Genomic DNA, 19,670 nt, shown 5'->3' on the forward strand with positions numbered 1-19,670 from the left:
CTTAGACCTGGTTGGAATCCTTTTGGACGTGGGGATGGCGTTTTTACAGGCATTCTACGGGCAGGATGGTGCTTAGAATGGTAAACTTTTGGAGTTCAGACCAGGCTCAAGAGCCAGAGGTTGAGCAATACATTTTACAGTGATCGCTTGCACAGATCTAATTGCTTTGGGTCCTGCCTTCAGCAAGGATTTCTCCTGTCACAGCAAACTGTAAACAGCCTCTTTTGTTGACACCGAAATGTAAAAATTATAATCAGTCCACTAGGAAAGGAAAATATCTGAGCATTTTAATTAGAATAAGTACAAGCCATAAAGCTTGTTCCATTTAATGTAAATTCCAAGTCGTTATCAAATTGTTAAATGCATTCAATTATGTACAGACACATCTTTGCTAAAATTCATGTTCATTATCGAATATTAATAAGTTACCAGAAGTTGACACTAATTAAAAAATAACCCCAGTAAAAATGTAGAACACAATATTTTAGTTTGAATATAAAGGTGTTTGAGAAATGTTTTGTACAGCTGCAGTCTTGTTAATTCTCCTCTTTGGTCCTCTGTTTTCTTGCAACTTAATTCAATGCATAGTTAAACTGGTTTGCAAACTTCTCATGCTTCTTCTGGTCCATTCGATTCATTGCTTTCACCACCCGTTTCATGGCCCCTCTGTAAAAAAAAAAAAAAAAAAAAAAAAAAAAAAAAGCAAGAGGTGGATGAAAACAAGTTAACAGCTAAGTTGATTCTATATGTAGAGACATGGGAAATGTTTATTAATGTTAGCAAAAAATGGAGTGAGGTATGATTAATCACTAATCAGGCACTGCACTGATGAGGCAGAACAAATCTGTCATGTTAGCTAAATTAGCTGCAACAATACAAATAGTTTAAATTCAACAGTGGTTTTTATTAATAGGAGTAAACAAATTAAAGTCTTTCAGTTTAATGGTTGTACATTCTACCCTCATTACAGCATCATCCTTGGTAGACAAACATTTGAAGTGGGATTTTTCAGAAGCATTTAAATCGCTTAGGGGCACAAGTCTCATTGGTTTTCAATCACACTTGTGCTCCAACGGCACTTCTGCAAAATCTCACCTTTGAAATCCCAGAGAGTGCTCTTAGAAAGGGGAGAGACTATGCAATGCAGAATCAAGAAGTTTTATCGCAAAGACATTTCTTAGAGTAGTTTTTCTTATGAAAAGAACTTTACAATACCAAAACTCAAAACTAGGTGAATATCTTATTTAGAGATGCCTTTTAAAGGGCTTGCTGTTCAATTAAAAAGACACACTTTATTGCAACCTTCCTTTCAAAGGTTCCCCAAATGTTTTACTACTATATAAAGGAAAGGAATCTCTTTATCCCTTCCCCTATCCCACTTCTAAGATGGAATATGGCAGCTATTTAACTCATACAAACACTACAATACCTTAGAAAGAAAGTGGAGGATAATACCTTGCAAATAAACGGTTACCTACTGTGACATTATGCCCCATATTCTTCATAGAAATATTGTTATGATATGAATATGGCATAACTAAGGTATGTTTTATGCAAGATGGGTCATGTGAGGTATCATTGGAAAGGTTATGATTTACTGAATGTGATTATCCAATCTGTATGCATGTATTATTTCTGGTATCAGAAGTTAGAAATATTGACTATGTAATAATTACAACTTTGTTTTCACCTGGGGAACGCCCACCAGACAGTATGCAAACAGCCTGGATGGTCCATAAGGAAGGACAATAGGACTTTGAAGATACTAATCTCCCTCCTTCCTGAGAAGTTTCCTGGGCTGCTGCTTTGACACTCAGGGTCAGGTGATCATGTCACCTGGTACTGGACATCATTTTGGACTTCTGATATTTTGCCACTCAAAGGGGGTGGGGGTCAAGCTAGGAAACCAAGCATTCCCACCATATGTAAATCCTATTTAAGGCTGGGGAGAGAGTTAATCTTGATTCTTCTCCACTGCCTCCCTGCCCAAGAAGGAAGGAAGGAAAACACCTGAAGAAACAAAGGAACTAAACTTGAGGGGTGGGGGCTGAGCCTGATCTGGGAATGGTATCTGACCCATGAAGGATATACCTGGAGTTTTAAGCTGCAAGCAAGAGCTGTCTATCCCCAAAGAAATTCTGCAACCTGCTTAAAACAACATTTAGGGTGAGAAACTATTATTTGTAGCCAGTATTCTTTAGCGTAACAAGCTTAGTTTGCATGTTTTGTTTTATTTGCTCAGTAATCTGCTTTGTTCTGTTTGCTATCCCTTATAATCACTTAAAATGTATCTTTTATAGTTAATAAACCTGTTTTTTGTTTATTCTAAAATCCAGTTTGTGCAATTCATAACGGGGGGGAGGGGGGCGCGGAGGGCGTGCAAAAAGCTGTGCATATCTTCCTACACATTGAGGGAGGAAGCGAATTTCATGAGCTTACGCTGTATAGATCTCTATACTGCACCAGACAATATAATTTTGGGTTTACACTCCAGAGGGTGTGTGCACCAGAGCGCTGGGCAATTCCCTGAGCCGAGTCCTCCTACACAGAGCTGATTGCAGACTCTGTGAGATTCTACAGCTGAGCGTGTCCCTACCTGTGTGTGTACGTGCATGCAGGACAGGGTGAGGGAGCCCAGACTGGTGGAATTGGCAGTCTCAGTGGGACCCCAATACATCAGGTGGCACCCCGGAATGGGGGTCCAGCCCATCACACCTACCTTTCTGTAACTGTTCTTCTTTGAGATGTGTTGCACGTGTCCATTTCAGAGTGTGTGTGTGTGCGCGTGCGCGCACCTCGTGCACAGTTGTTGGAGAACTTTCTCTCAGTGGCACCAGTTGAGGCAGCTCTGTTGCCACACACCACTGTGTGCTGGTATGAGAGGACAGAGCTGCCCCGATCCCCTCAGTTCCTTCATACTGGATAAACTCCAATAGCGAGAGGAAGGAGGGTCGTGGAATGGACATGTGTAACACATTTCAAAAAACAACAGTTACAGAAAGGTAGGTAACAGTTTTTTCTTCGAGTGCTTGTTTGTGTCCATTCCACTATAGGTGACGAACAAGCAGATAAACATGGAGGTGGGGTCAGAGTCTACCTGAACAGCAATTGTAGGACAACCCGTCCGAAATTGTCCTTGCACTGATGGGAAATGGCATAATGAGAAGCAAAAGTATGCACTGATGGCCAAATTGATGCTTTACAAAGGTCTGTAATCAACACTTGCTCCAAGAAAGCTGCTGAAGTTGCCTGCACTCTAGTGCAACGTGTCAATACCCTATCTGTTTGGGTTATATTAGCCTATTAGTAGCATAAATGAACGCATGAAGAGATACAGGATAAGATTCTCTGAGTGGGAATTGGTTGGCCCTTAGCTCTGTCCACAGTTGCAACAAACAACTGCATGGAGGACCTTAAGGACTTAATATGCTCCAGGAAGAAAGCTAAAGCCCTTCTTATATCCAACAAATGAAGTTTCTCCTTATCTCTATGAGCATGGGGTTTTGGGAAGAACATTGGCAAGTATATTGCCTGGTTAACATGATGGAATGGCCACTGATATGGGCCTGGGGCCCATCCTTGACTGGACCATTGCCCCTTAAGGGAAGGCCAGTGTTGCAACTGTTGCATGACTCACGGTCCCCAAGTCTCTGATGGAAGGTATGCCCTCTGTCTTGGATGGGGCACAGATGAATGCATCTCTGAATTTGAAAAGAAAGAATCCGAAATGTCTGACAACAGTGGGAGAGGGAGGCAGAACCAGATGGGACTAGGGGATAAGTAGCCCAAACCCGGAGATGGCAGTACTGGGGATATCATTGGAGGCTTGCCTTTTGATTGCACTGGCCTTTACGGAAGCTTGGCGGATAACGGTACTGTGGGTCCCTGAAGCAGTGAGGTAGGCGTTGTAGGCATCACTACTGGTTGTAAACCTTTTTGCACTTCCAGGGATACTGATATCAAGAGGCTAAGCAGGTCCCTTGCAGATGGTTGGGAGTGACAATACCTGATGGCTCTGCCACAGAGATCTTCAGGGGCACCCTCAACAGACCTCACACAGGCTCCAGAGGCAGTGATCCCTTTTTAGCTGAAGAATGCTCCAGCGAGTGACTCTTGCCAAAATGTCTCGTAGAAGCTCTGCCTCTATTTGGCTTTGGCACGGACACACCCAAGTAAGATACTGAGCCTAAAGAAGAGACGAAGGAGCTGCAGACATCTCCAGTGCACTCCATACCGAAGCTGATGTACTTGGGGTGTTCTCCACGTGAGATGAGTCTGATGGAGGGTGAAGTGCTGCATCCATGAGTAAACATTTGAGGCTCGCTATTTTCTTTGAATGGGGCTTAAATCCCTTACAAATGTGACATCTGTCACTTATGTGGAATTCTCCCAAACATTCATTACTGACTGGCATAGGTTTAGCGCAAGTCCTGCAGGACTTAAAATCTGGTGAGAGTGACATCGTTTTGGTACCGATCCCAGTACCAAAAGATGAAAAACTGTTCCAAAAGAGACCTAAGACTAAAATATATTGCTAAAACTAACTTCAACTTAACTAATTCCTAACAGCAAATATGTATATGTAGATGTATGATAGGAGTGAGGGAAGCACTTATGACAAGTCTGAGATTGCTCCAACAGCCATCAATGGGAGTAAGAAGGAACTGAGCAGATTGGGGGCAGCTCCACCGTCTTCACCAGCACGCAGTGGTGTGTGGGGACAAAGGGTGCTCGGGCCACCCTGACAGGTACCTCTGAGGGAAAAGAGTTCTCTGACAACTATGCACGTGGCGTGCATACCCACCCACTGTGACTGGACATGTGCAAGCACTCAAAGAAGCGTATCTAGCAGGGTAAATTTATGGAGGCAGGATGGATAATTGTCCACAACTCAAGCTAGCCAGGACCTGTACAGCTAACACTCCTATACTTGCAAGAAGTAGAATGGGATCTTTAATGCCTGCGGTGGTCAGGCATTAAATGTTTCATGCCCGGAGTGGTGCCTGCTGAGCACGAGCAGTCTCCTTCTCCCGCACTCTCTCCTGTTTCTAGTTAAATCTCTGTTCTTTTTAAAATAAACCTACTTTTATTTTATCAGATGTCCTCAAGTGTTGTGCAGTTTAAAGAAGCGGTGGCGTAAGGTAAAACTGGTAAACCAAGGACACTGCACCTCTGGGTACAGAGGACCTGGGATTTCTGTGCGTAGCCAGTGTCAGGGGCTGGATATCACAGGGGAATGATTTAAAGGGATTCAGGGAATGGCACACACCTATTGTTGATATGCAAGGCGAAGTTAGGGCTGGCAAAGCCCAAAGAAGAGTGCTTGAGCGAATGAAAGGCTGGTGGTATCAGGGAGCTGATACTCAGCTACAAGAAAGACCTCCTCACTCCGGAGGCAGGAGGTAACAAGGTGATTTGCAGTCCTGAGTGCCTTGAGAACCATCACAGTCACATACTGCGGGCCAGGATACCTACTCTCTCCAGACTGTATTTCTATCTCAAAGCCATGACTAGGGCTCCTAGTGCTACGGTAATACAAATAATAATGACAGGTGAGGGTGACTGCAGGATGTCTTGTAGAACCAGGGTCTGGTCTCCAAGGTGCTCATTGAACTCAATGAATAGAGGGCACCCAACATCTTGCAGGGTCATGTCTTAGTGTTATTCTGTTCTAGCTGGGTTTTTACACCCAAGCTATCTCCATGGTAGCTGAGCACCATGAGACGCACTTTAATTGCCTCTGTATAACTAACTGCTTCACTCTGAAAAGCATTTTGAAACCTCTGAAAACAGAAGAAACTTCTTAATACTGCTTTTAAATGGACAGGGGAAAGCTCTTCTCAGCAGCAGTTGTAACAGACGTCAATATTCTGAAATAAACACCTTGAAAGTAGTGTTCCCTTTAACAAAAACTACCAGCAAAGTTAACAAGGATTGTAGCTCTGTTCTTGCCAGAATAAGAAAAATGTGATCATGGTTTTGCACTTCAAATATTATCTAATTAGTAGGAGAAAAGTGAGTCTTTAGCACTGCACAGTGGCCTTGACACTTTCATGTCATGTAGGTTTTACATTAGCACCGCTGGGTTGTGCGATACTGTAAATGAAATGAGATCCCACTCTGATGATCTGTGTGCTATTTCACTTAACTTTATTGGCAGACTAGAGCCTGGGTTTATCACCTGTACATTTCAAGTAATTTGGGGTTGTTATAAAGAGCCAAGGTTATCATCTTGTTTAGTGCTGCAAACCATGAAACCTATTAAAACATGACAGGTTTGATTCCCCACGCCTCTCTCTCTCTCTCTCTCACACACACACACACACACACACACACACACACACACACACACACTCAAAATCATTAGCACAAAGCACAGTAAACTAAAAACAGCTTTTTGAATTTATTTTGTAAAGGCTGATGTGAAATTTGGATTAGTAGAACTTTATGGCTTATTGACTTCTCTGACGAAGACCAGATAATATGAGAATTTCACAGAAAATGTGCCATTTTTTGACCAAAAGCCAGAAAAGCAATGTGGAATCTTTTTTTTAAGTTATAATACCCACTGCATCAAACAAGGGAAAATGCAGAATTTTAAAACAAATGCTATCCCTTGGATGGTGTTTAACTAACACAGTCTGATGCTCTGGACATAATAGTTCAGCATCAGTGGTTTTTTAGTACTTTGCCTCTTGAATTGATAATTTGGTTACTCTGTTTCACTTGTGTTGGTCACACCAATCAGTGTCTGAAAGTTTCTAGGCACATCAACTGCTACCCTGTTTGAAGCATGCTGAAGTTTCTCTATCCAAGTTCTTATATGGTACCCATCATCACAGTATGAGAGTGCCTCACAAGAGAATAATCTCTGTAAAAAGAAAAAGTTCTAATTTCCTCCTTAACAAGACTAAAACTAAGTTAACAGTTCTGTAAGTCAGGATGATGGGATGCCGCCTTCCATTGGAAGTCTATGACAGCAGAGCCCTCCCTTGTCTGTGGGCATGTCTTCACTGTAGTGATGGTTCAAGTTACTGACATTCAAGTTAACTTCCCTCGAGTTAGCCTTGAGTGAGAGCAGTAGATGCAGGCAGTAAGTGAAGGTGATAATATACAAATGACCAATCTTAATCTTTAAATATATATGTGCACACATCCATGCAAACATTACTTATTTTGGGACCCCTGACTAATTTGCTCTCTTTAAAGAGAAAAGTGCCAGCCCATACTCTCTTGTCCAGACAGTTTCCTATGCAGTTGGCAAAAGTGGCCCCAGCAGCACCAGAGGGCAGCAGTGACTGCCTGAATGCAGTAGGTTGGAGGAAACGGGAGAGGAATGGAAACAGTATTGTGAATCTGCACCCAGGCCTCTCTCTCAGCAGGGCATGCAAACTCTCCAACTCTCACTTCTTCGGAAGAAGTAGAGAGACACAGCAGATTCCCCTCCTAGAAGCACTAACAAAGGCCCATAGGGGGATTACAGGAATTTGGGCAGGGGACAGAGGCTCAGCTTCACTGCTTGCTGGTTGGCACTGAACTCTCCAGCTGTGTGATACTCTCCTGCACCAGGTTTTCAGCTGGTTTGCACGGCAGAGGTGCTTCTCCCCAAGTCCCTGAACAGGAGGCCAGGATGAGAACAGTAGCAGCCCAGGTCACAATGGTTCAGCTCCCTTCATGTTGCTTGTGCTGCTAGTAACACAAGAAGATGGGACTTGGGCTATAAAAGTGAAGAAAGATTTTTGGGGGAGGAAGTTTGGGTGAGAATGCAGAAACTAGCTATAAGTTTCAAAAACAAACCGGCCACAGAGTAATATTTTTAAAAGGTGAAGTTTAGGGGGAAAATTCAGCCAAGTCTTAACCTGTGAAAAGTGACCCTGTAAAAGAATATCAACGGGTTCCATGTTTTGCTGGTGATTTTCAGATCCCAGCTGTCCAATTGAAAGGATTTTGCCAGCCCTGCAAACACAACCTGTGATCTGAACGTCAATCTGAGTACTCTCTGTGACCTGTATCATCACCACTAACAACAATTCTATAACTGACATTCAGCCTTCGATTCTGTGGATACATGAAACAGAGTAGGCTCCAGCTCCTTCTCCCATAGCTTCAATGGCTTATTAGGGCTAACAAGAATAAACTCTAGTACATTTATTTTTGTCAGGGAAGTAAGCAGTTAGAACTCTGAATACATGCTAGGGGCAGATCTGTTGAGAAATGCTCTATTTTTACCAAGTACTTTTCAGACTATAATGACATTTCAATTACAATGGAGAGGTACTGAGCCTGATGAATACTAGTGTGTAAGAACGAACAGAGGCTACTAGTAGTTTTACCCGAATGGCCAGCATGTCTCTTGTCAGCTAGGAGTTTAGGGGAGAAGATCAGTAACCAACCTTTCCTCCCAGCCTTGGCTGCTTTGGACCAAGTTCTTATTTATTGTGTGACACAGGCACAGGTTTAAGTTTACTGCATAGATCTGTACAGCTTTAATGATCTTTAATTGCTTATTTTACTAACCGGTTTACTGCACATTTAATGGACCCCAATGCCTAATTCTTTACTGAGGTAAAAAAGAGCAACAGCAAAGCAGTGTGACAGCCTGCCATAAGAAACAAAGGAGGGACGACAGAGTGTGACACACTTTTTTCCCCTCCTTGATAAGACTAGTAGAGAAACTGAAGACCATTTGAGACACATTTCCTTTAGTCTTTTACTTCCCTTTATACTCTATAGCTTGACTTTCTTCTCTATCACTGTTCAACTTCACCATTTACCCTAGTCTACTGACCACTTTGTGCAGCCTGGGACGGCTAATAGGTGTGCAGCTACCACCCTCCTTCTTACCACCCTGCACAACCCTTCCCAGCTGAACTACTGCTCTGAGAAGGAACGAAGTCTAGGAAAATACAAACCTGGTTGTATGCTCTAGGATCTGCTTTGTCCCAGATCACAAATGTTTAACTGGGAGGTGGTGTACCTTTGTCCAGCTAAGGTATAGCTGGGGTCAAAGTCCAACGCTAAGGTCAAGAAGGTAATGGGGATGGTAACATGGGAGGCAAGGGAGAAGACATGGCCTTCCGGAAACCTAGCAAGTGGTCAGAGGTCGGGGGAGATCAACCCAGTAACCAGCACCAAGATTCCACTGCAGGCAAAAGCAAAACAGCTCAAACATAGGCCCTTTTATTGGTCAATGCTGTTCACCCTTACCCCTGAGCACACCTCTAAATTGTTCGTATGAAGAGGGACATCCCTTATTTTTAGACTTACATTACATCTAAACTACTAAATTATAAAGAAATATTGGGCCACTTACTATAGAGTTACATCACAAATTCTGGATTATGAAACTGAGGCTATAGAAATGTATCCCATGTCATTTGAAACTCTCTCTCTTTCTCTCAAATCCTATACATCTTGCACAGACACAAGCCATTTAACAAGTACATTCTAGAGAGGAAGCAAAATGCCACACAGCAGGAGGCTCAAGGAAAGCAAGCAGAAGACTTATAAATGGCCTTTATACAGTTTTATAAATGCCAGTGGTGAAGTGTTCCCTGAGGAATAACCCTGTTCATTAGCTTATTGTTGCCCCATGCGCCCACTCTCTGGCAGACAGAAGGCACCACTTTTCTGCGGCGAGCTGTGAGGGCTTCTTACTGCTTGTTCCAGTGGAAACAGCTACTAAAATCAAAATTAAAAAAAAGGCAATGAAATGGGGGTTGGGGTTTCAAATAAGGTAAGTATCTTACTTATTGAAGACTTTCTTCTCCAGCCGTGAACGAGAAGTATTAGCCTCCTGTTTCAAGTCTGTCAGATTTGGATATTTCCTCTTCTTCCCTTTGTTCTTCCCTCCTTTTCCTTTCCCACTGTATCTAGAGGATCCAAGGTCTACTCCAGTAGCTGCTTCAACCTCTCTCATGAATTCTGGGTCTTGCCACTCTGTTTAAAGAGGGAAAAAAAAAAAACATTTTAAAGATCAGACAATCCCATCTAAAACTTGTGAGTTTCCAGTGGTATTAGGGCCTGTTCACAAGGAGGGCAGAACCACGTTGCTGTAAGGATTTTAGTCTGAAAACTAAGTTATATAGCCTAATGGGTGCAAGAAGACTAATCTACAGCACAGATCTCTGGTAAGAAATCCTGGCCAAGATGATTGGGCATACCTCCTAATATCAACTGTGGTAGCTAGTACAGTTCTTGATGCAAGGCTTAAGTCAACTTCTTGTAAAAGAGCAACAGCAGAATCCCAGGGAATGCACTTCACATGGGAGAAGTAGCCTAAACACTGAGGTTATTATTATTTAATCTAACAAGAAGCTGCCAGTCTGAGCTCACGAGTTTATCATGTAAAGTAAATTTTGGGAAAATGAATTTAAAAAAAATTGTGCACAGGATATTTCATGTTTGGAGAAGAGTGGTTGCTTAGATATGCAATAGCATTTCCATAGTCAGGAATTAAGATTGCTTCAAAATGCGTAGCTAATTTCGGACAGACTAGATAGCACACTCTAAAGAAAAGGAATATGATCTTGTTCCCATCCTCTCAATATTGAATCTGGAAAAGCCTTCACTTCTGAAATATTCCACCATTTCAAATTTAAATGGTCTAAATCCAACGTTGTTCTTCCTACAACAGCACTAGAGTTAATTTAGCACTGTCAAAAACTTCTGTTGATATTTTATTAAAGCCTTAAAAGTTTCAGAACTAGAATAACCATTAACACTACTACTACTACTCCTACTCCTACTCCTAAGTGCCACAATAGGAAAAGGCCTAAGTAACCTAGATTGTAAATAAACTCTTAGGGAAAGGGACTGTCATTACTTTTTGGTACAGAATCTAGATTAATGGGGCCCCCATCCTGGACTGGGGCAATAGGTGTAATTAATAGAATAATAATGTAATATAAACAGGTAGGATTATGGTGTTGGTCAGGGCAAAAGAGACAGTCTACATTTGAAAATAATTCAAATTCATGGGAAAATTAAACTTAAAATAGAAAAATCCAGTTATGGATTGGAAACAAACAAGTGCAAGTATAATTTTGAAAAGCAGCACACTAACATGCTAGAATCCCGGAACGCCAGAGTTCTAGTTCTCACTCTGCCAATAACTTGTCAAGTAGTCTTGGGCTTGTCACCTAACCTTTCTTGATCAATATCTCCATCTGTGACTAGCAATAGCACAAGAGTGGCATTAGGTTTACTTAACATTTGTACAGAGCTTTGAAAAAAAATCAAAGGTGCTAACTATTATTAATAAAGAAGCCTAGAATTTCATTTGTATACCTTAAGTGGTCATGAACTATGACAAAAATATAGGTTATGTTGTTTCAGGTAGGTCAGAGGTAACATATTTCCCATAGCAGCATTAAAATACAGCTCACGAGCATTAACACATCTATGCAGGGAAAGGATAGATCTAACCTATCAATTTTATGCACAAAAAAGCAGAGCGAGATTAACATTATGCACAAACAAAAGGATGAAGAAAGCAGAGGTAGGAACGAACTGAGAAAGGGAAGTATAAAGGGAGAAAATAGAACCCACACAGTTGATAGATCAGAAGACTTCACAGAGTTTATTTTTTGAAGTGAAGGAATACAGAGCAGCACAATTCAGATACAGGAACGATTAATCCAAGATTAAGGAAAACTGTCTAAACAGTTTATCTCCCAGTAATAAGAAGGCGTCACAGTTTAGGAACCCAGTGAATGGAGCAATTGTTTAAATACAACGAAAAAATGCCGGCATCCAGTAGAGATGAAATGAGCATTTGAGTAAAATGAAGGAGCAATTTAAAAGCCTTTGAGAAAAATCAATAGAATGCCAGGGAAGAGCAGCCTTTTTGAGCATTGATGGGCCCCTAAAGCTCTTCATACATTGTTACTGAGTTTAGCAGCAGGGAAAAGAAAATTACACAGTTTGCAAGGGTAGGCGGGAATCAATACTGTAGTTAGTAAAGAGATGCTATTTCACATCTGACTGGCCAGCGGCCTGCCTTCACCAGCTTGTCCTGATACCTGTTTGTTAACAAGTCACTAAGGGCTGAAAAACCAGATACTCTTCAGGGTTGACACAAAAAATAGGCACTTAATTTGCTCCTGTGTGCGAACTATTGGAAAAGGATGAACACTGCAGATTAGGGGGTCAGTGTAATCCCTCATGATTCATTGTTTCAGGGCCAAAGAGCTTAAAGCACCGTTTTGTGAACATATGGCTAGAATCTAATACTTTAAACGAAGTATTAATTTAATAATGTTCAAGCCTCACTTTTTATTAAAAAGATCTCAGTAGTGACCATACTGCCAAGACCCACGCTGGTCATTATCATAATTGTTTTTCCATTCAGTCACATGGGGATACAAATTAATCTACCTTCCAGTAGAGTGAAGAACACAGGAAACCAGTGATCTGAGCTAGCCTAAAGTTTCTGATAAGCAGAGACTTCTTGGGAGTATCCATTACAAATTCATGCACTTGAAATCAGAAGCAGCAAACATTAATTAGATCTATATACATTTAAATAAAAGGAACCAGATTAATTTCCTCAGGAAGTCTTTACATTCTGGCATGTATTAGAAATTACTAGTAAAAGGACCAATTTTGTACTTAAGAATAAAATAAAAACAGTTTAATTTGGCAAAGGAATGGAAGTGTTTATTATTTTAGAACAGTAAAGGCACCTTTCCTTGGCCCCTAAAAAGTCACATCTTATTTACTGTCATCTTTACAAACCTGCCACTCAGTGCTTAAACACCCTGTTCTTTCAGCTTTACAAGCATAGTTAGGAAATGGACAGGTTACTGGAGAAGGTGGAATAAGTGCATGCTATTCCTCTCTCACCCACAAACTGTTGTTGTACATAACTGAAATACCCAACAGTCAGTGTCTTTGTGCAGTGAATGAACTACACTCTTGACCATGATTGATCCTTATTTTGCAGTGTGTGGTCACTAATGTGTGGAATCACAGTGCCAACTGTAAGAACAAAGTATGTGTAGTAGGTGGGTTATTTTAGTCTCTAAACTACCTTGTGTTGTGAACATGTGCACAATCCTCACAGCTACACTGACATGCTTGGTAATGCTGTTACAAGTCACTTGCAGGGAAGACGTGACTTTTTAAACACTGGTTAAAACAATACATCATATCTTAATTTAAAAGTCCTTAGCTATAGTCAAAAATTAAAAAAACAAATACTAAGACCAATGAGCAAATATTCTCAACAACAGTTAATACATAGACATTAGAAACTTTCTTTAAATTAAATGAATGGAAGTTTTAGCCAGGAAACTAAGTGACATAGTTTCTTTAGCTTCCCACTAGACAGGCAGAGAATGGTGGGCAGAACGGAGCTCAGTTTGACATTTCAGCTTAAAAATGGCATTCACTAGGGCAGCAAAGTAATGTCAAAACTGGTGTGGGACTAAAGCACACATCTTTCTGGGCCAGAGGTGAGCGTGTTACCAACAGCACCATACTGACAGTAATAAAAATAAGTATTATGTCTAGCCTAGAGGAATGTCAATTTCACAGAAAAAAAAATCAATAGTTTTCAGTTTGAGTGATTTTTTTTTTTACACCAGAGCATTAGGGCTAGTCTACACTTGAAACGCTACAGCTGTGCCACTGTAGGACTTTAGCATAGACATTACCTGTGCCAGTGTTGACCCATGGGCCAGGACCTTTAGACCCATGGTATTATCTCTTGTGCTAAAAACGAGTGGAACAAAAGTAGCCAACCTAACCCCGATGTAGACAGCGGTAGGTCGATGGAAGAATTGTTCTGTCAACCTAGATACTGCCTCTTGGGGAGGTGAATTAACTATGCCAGTGAGAGAACCCCTCTCATTGGCACAGGTAATGTCTATGCTAAAGTCCTACAGTGGCACAGCTGTATTCTACAAGAATAGAACTCAACATTCCCAATTCCTAACATTTCTCTGCTGCTTAGCAAATACTGGTGAAAGCATGTCATGTGTTCCTCCCTAAATCAATGAAAGGCCTCTGGAGTTTACCACATCCTCAATGATCGAATTAGGGGGTGGATGAGAAAATAAATTCTGTGTCCTTCACTGGTACATAATATTTCTTATCGGCCTGCTCACAGGTTGGCTGGGCCAATGCAGGTGTCTGCCATATAGTTTTGGCTGGGTCCAAGAGAGCCTTGTTGATGGGAAGAGCTACTCTTGAGGAGGAAGAAAAGTGCAGAATGTCCAGCAATTTATGGTTTGATTTTGTAACCTCCTGTAGTGGTAACTGCAGTGTGTCTGCCACTCTCTGAGCTAGGTCTTGAAAAAGTTTAAAGTCATCCGCTAATGATGGTGGAGGGGACATCACTGCCTCATCTGGTGAGGAAGATGAGATGTTAGTCTGAGGCGTAACCTCTTCCTCAGTGTTGACCTCCTGTTCCTCCCTCATCTCTTCAGGAGGCTGTGGATACAGAGGCAGAGAGAGGGTGCCTCATAGATTCTTGGTGGGCCATACTAGAACTTCGGGAGGCATGATGTCTATATGCCTGCCACAGATCCCAGTAAGGCCACTGATATGGTGGGAAGGGTCCCAGTGGTTGGTACCATGCTTGACCATACCAGGGAGGCTGAGGGTCAGATTCGTAAAGGGCTCAATAAGGTACTGAAAGGAGCGATGGGAGACTACCTCCTCCTGCTCATTATCTGACTCCCCACTGGAGACGGGGGCTGCACAGCCTGATGCCAAAGGGGAATCTGGAGCTCAAGGCAAACTTGGTACCGGGGCTCTGGTACTGAGTAGAGGAGACTCAGGTACATGAGACACTGTGAGGTCTCTCGAGTATCTGAAGTCTTGTGGTGCCACAGGTACCGGTGGTGGTGGTTAATGCCGGGACAACTGTATTGATGGAGTTGGTAATGTAGTTTGGTTAAACGCTCCAACCGTGTTTGGCATACGTTGACAGTACCGATGTCATCATCTGCACCAATGGAATCTTCCCCAAGGCAAGGTCTTTGCCTCACCCAGTCAGTACTGATGTTTCATTGCCTGTAGCCATCGGGTCCTTAGGCAGTCCAACGTGCTCATTGGGATGGCTTCTGTGCCATCAGTACCAATGATACTGAACAAGTTGGTGATCTTTTTGGGCTGGTTCGGGTTTCACTCTGAGGACTCTCTTTTTAGAAGCCTTGTGTGAATGGCTGATTGTTGCCTTTTTAGGCTCACTTCCTTTGGATATAAAGGGCTGTGGTGAATCTTGATGTGGGTCTGAAGGCAGTTGGAGAGCTGCTTCCATTAGAAGGCGGTTAAAGCCTCAGCTCTCTGTCCTTTGGGACCGAGGTTTCAACTGTGGCATAAACCACACTTCTGGGGAACATGGTTCTCCAGGAGGCAATGCTCCACACAATGCAAATGTCCGTCCATCACCAGGGTGGCTTCTTTGCAGTTGAGACACCTCTCAAAGCCTGGTGAACTGGGCATACCCTGTCCTGGGAAGGTCCATGGACAAGGGAAAGAGGAAGAGGTGAATAAAAATTGAAATTAAAATTAAAAACATTCTTTTTAAAAAAATTTTAAAGGAACAAAAGGAAAAACTCAAAGCAAACTAAGTAATAGTCAGAAAAGAAACTAAAAGGAATGATGAACAAGTATTTAGAGAGTTAATCTGATAGACAGCTAAAAGTTCTGTCTCTGGCCATGGGCAGTTGAGAAGGAACTGAAGAGGCTTTGCCCATGCAATGCTGGCTAGACTTGTGGCAGAGCACAAGGAGGGGGACAGCTCATGTGCGGGCCGAACTGGCATTGCTACCAAGTTCTTTGATCAGCAGCGCAGGGACTCAAAAACACCTACAGTGGAACACCCATAGGGACACAACTTGAGGAAGAATTAGTTATTTTTGGGTGCCCAATCTGTGACACCCTCCAGGGGCCTGATTTTCAGGTGGCAGGTGCTCAGCACTTTCTGTTTCAAGTTGGGCAGCCAAAAATCACAGTTGCTTTTGACAGTCTTGGGCCAATGTTTCTATAACCCAAAGAACTGTGACACCCAAAACCTAACTTTTAACCTTGTTTTCTAGCATCAACCCATTACTTAGCTAACATGATGGCCTGATAACTGTTTTGTTGTTCAGTGAATTATGGTCACACTGATCATATCTTAATATTGCATAGTTTTCTTCCAAATCCTTGTCTGTTACAGTATCAAGTTATGACTACAAAGCAAGATTACTTCAGTGAATGGATATAGTAAAAAAGCACCCTCAGTATCTATGCTTATGTTCAGAGTGAACCTCTCAGCTCCCTCAAACACTTTATGACACCTTTCCAATTAATCTCTCACACAAACCTGGCTGTTCTGCCTGCTTCTCAAACCTCTTCTTTTCCTCTCTCATTTTGTCGTCTGGATTAACAGGATTCCCAGATTCATCCCGAGGGATTATCTTCCCATGGAAAGGGCACTGAGGGAAGAAAAAAAATGACACGAGTTAGAGAATAAACATTTCCATGTAATCTCATGTTGCTAGTAGTCAATTCTTGGAATTAAATGATACACTTTGTATGGCATATTGGACCGGATTATGAGCACCTCTTATGAGGTGCTGAGAGCCCTAAATTGCCACTGAAACCATAAACAGACTTCAGTGGGAGTTAAAGGCACTCACAGCCTCACAGGATTGAGCCCTTAATGAAATGAACTCCGAGTATAACGGCAATAAATAACAGGCCTTTTTACAGACAGAATGCTGCCTTGTCATCTCTGGAACCAGGGTTTTCATTCTGCATTTGTATTTTTAAAGCTAAATCCCTTAACATATAGGAATTCCATTTTAAGTATTTCAACCCATTCGCACCCTTTAATAATGGCAAACACAGTAAGAACTGTAATAGTCAAACAAAATGTTTAATGTTAAGGAAACATTGTTCAAATTTGTCCAATACTTTAAGTTTTGTAAAATTATGCTTTTATAAAAAAACCTAATCTCTCATAAAAGCCCATCTCTTTGCTGTCCCCTCAACAATAAGGATTATAATGTTTTGAAAAAGCCACTAATGTCAAACACACTTCTGCACTGAATGAGAAGGAAGAACCACCCAGCAAACAACTACTGGGCACTGTTTCCTTGTCAGATGCTCAGATACCACAGTAATGAACATGGTATAAATACCTAGTTAAGTGAAATTATGATATTAAGTGCACACCTTAACCCTATCCTGTCTTTCACATAGTCTCCCGTCAGGCATTGGCGCTCGACATTTATGTTTCACCGGTTCAAACTTGCCAGAAAAAGTTATGCATCTACTTTTCAACATTTCGGCTACTTCTTTGTTTTCCACCTCTTCCTCCATTTCATTGGGTGCCCAAAATCGATGTTGAGAAGAAAATCTGGCAAAATAAAGAACACAGATATACCTTTTCGCCCATAAACGAAGTTCTGTACTTACTGTGAACTGATACAACCCCACGGGAACCAACTGGGTAAGAACTGGGCTCAGTAGGCAGAAGAGCACTTAAAAAACACGTGCATATTAGTCTTTAACAACAATTTCTCTCAGGAAAAAATTAAGCTTCTTACAAGCTGGTAGGCTGTTAAAATTTTCCCTCCTTGTACACACAGAGATATATTAATGAATTATAATAATCTAGGGCTCTACAACTAGTGATAACTGCTATATTGTGTAGACATTCTTAAAATGTTGTGGAAGCTTGACTGACTGGTGTCCTTCATTTCCAAACAACTTGTCTTCCCCAATTTCCCATTTAATATTATCACCTTACACCCAGTGGCGGATTAGCCACTAGGCCAATGGGGCCTGTGCCCATGGCCAACTGGGGCACACCCGCACCCTGACCCCGCTCCCTGGCAGGAGCGCAGGGGGGACGAGGGGGACTGCAGGCGGAAGGGATGTGGAGGGGCCCCTTGCTCTGGCTCACGGCCCCATAAACCCCTAATCTGCCTCTGCCCACCATTGTAATTACAGTTGCGAATTGGCTTTAGAAGTCAAAGTGGGCCAAAAACTGCTTAAAATAAATAATACCATGGTCAACACTAACCTTATCTCGATAACCTTACTGTGTAGCAGATGAGGTAAAATAAAGTAAGACAAACAGTTAAGCTACTGTTCAGTGTATGCTCTCATGCTTGTTTGTTTTGCTCTTTATTAGCAGCAAAGGAGCAGGGGTTGGAGTGACTGCAGTATACTGTAGACTAGGGAATAGAGCCAACTATCAACTGAACTTCGTAGCAATTTTTCTTCTAGGTTCAATAGCGAACTCTTCGTTTTGACACTGCTATCAGCTAACAAGTATTTACAGGAAGTTTCTCGAGGAAATTAAAGGCAATATACTGAAAACTTATTTTAAACTAGAGAGATCTCATGAAAAATAGTCATTGTATGAAAAGCAGAACTATTTCCAGGCCAAAAAAAAAACAAAAAAAAACAAATAACCCCTACCCCAAAACCCTTTTATTACCCTGGAGCAAAGGCAGTAAACATCTATTACTTAAGGAGGGGGAGGACCTACGTGTTGAATGATGTTCTATTCTCAAAAAACACAAAATATTAGAAAGTCTGGAAAAACAGTTTTAAGGCAATGTCTTAAAAAGACAGAAATATGCAGTTCAGTTAGGGTGACCAGATAGCAATTGTGAAAAATCGGGACAGGAGGTGGGGGGTAATAGGAGCCCATATAAAAAAAAAGTCCCAAATATTGGGACTGTCCCTATAAAATCGGGACATCTAGTCGCCCTAAGTTCAGTGATCCCAAAGAACCTTCACTCTGCTCACAACTCCCACATCCATCACACCTTGCATACAAGATGGGAATATTTGAATGAAGGAGGTCTTGATAAGGAATTTATGTACATATTGGGCAGCCATGGACATTTTACATCCACTTGATTTGTGCACTTGTAGTCACCTGCACGTGGTTCTTTCCTTCCCAATCACTCCCATAACTGGCCTCTGGGTGGCTCTGTCTCCCTCCATCCTATTCCTCGCACTCATGTGGTTCCCTGTCTGTCACTTCCCAGCAATGAAGCCCTCTGCACTTTGTAGACTCCATATAGTCTAATATATGAGGAAGACACTTTTATTAACAACTAAGGTCTCAATTCAGAAAGACACTTATGCATGTCCTTAAGTCTCACTGAAGTCAATGTGCTTAAGTGTTTTGAACTGGGCCCCAAATGAGTCCTCCCTAACAAACATTAGAACAAATTTGGAAGACTTGAAGTTGATCTCATACCAGCTTTCAACTTCGCTGGTTACAGTGGAGTTACTCCCTATTTACACTGGCATAAGTGAGATTAGAATCTCAGCATTTCTAGGCTAAAAATTATTTTACAGTTGTGGTGAAACTTAATTTTTAAATCTTCCTATCTTACAAATTCCTCATAAAAGTTGCCTCATATGTTTCAGAAACATTCTAGCCTGGCATATAACAATTGGATTCGTTTAATTGTGGCAATATTAGGGGGATGAATCCAAATCAGTTTTACAATGCAAGACTAGCTTCAACATTCACTGTAGTAAGACTTGGAGGAGAGGAAGGTGATCAGGAACAGTCAACATGGATTCACCAAGGGCAAGTCATGCCTGACCAACCTGATTCTTTCTATGATGAGATAACTGGCTCTGTAGATATGGGGAAAGCGGTGGACGTGATATATCTTGACTTTAGCAAAACTTTTGATACG

At 41.7% G+C, this 19,670-nt stretch overlaps 1 protein-coding gene across 2 annotated transcripts in view; it reads right to left on the reverse strand.

Moving 5' to 3' along the window:
• Positions 1-310: 310 nt before the first annotated feature.
• UVSSA (UV stimulated scaffold protein A) overlaps positions 311-19,670 on the reverse strand; it is a gene marked incomplete at its 5' end in the record, with an annotated part of 80,427 nt that continues 61,067 nt past the window's right edge. For both annotated transcript variants that reach the window (XM_034771618.1, XM_034771617.1), the window contains 4 exon segments: positions 311-666; positions 9,750-9,939; positions 16,319-16,430; positions 17,173-17,356. In XM_034771618.1, the coding sequence (XP_034627509.1) occupies positions 573-666; positions 9,750-9,939; positions 16,319-16,430; positions 17,173-17,356 (580 nt within the window).

Source organism: Trachemys scripta, chromosome 5 (assembly GCF_013100865.1).
Source record: "Trachemys scripta elegans isolate TJP31775 chromosome 5, CAS_Tse_1.0, whole genome shotgun sequence".
Lineage (NCBI taxonomy): Eukaryota > Metazoa > Chordata > Testudines > Emydidae > Trachemys > Trachemys scripta.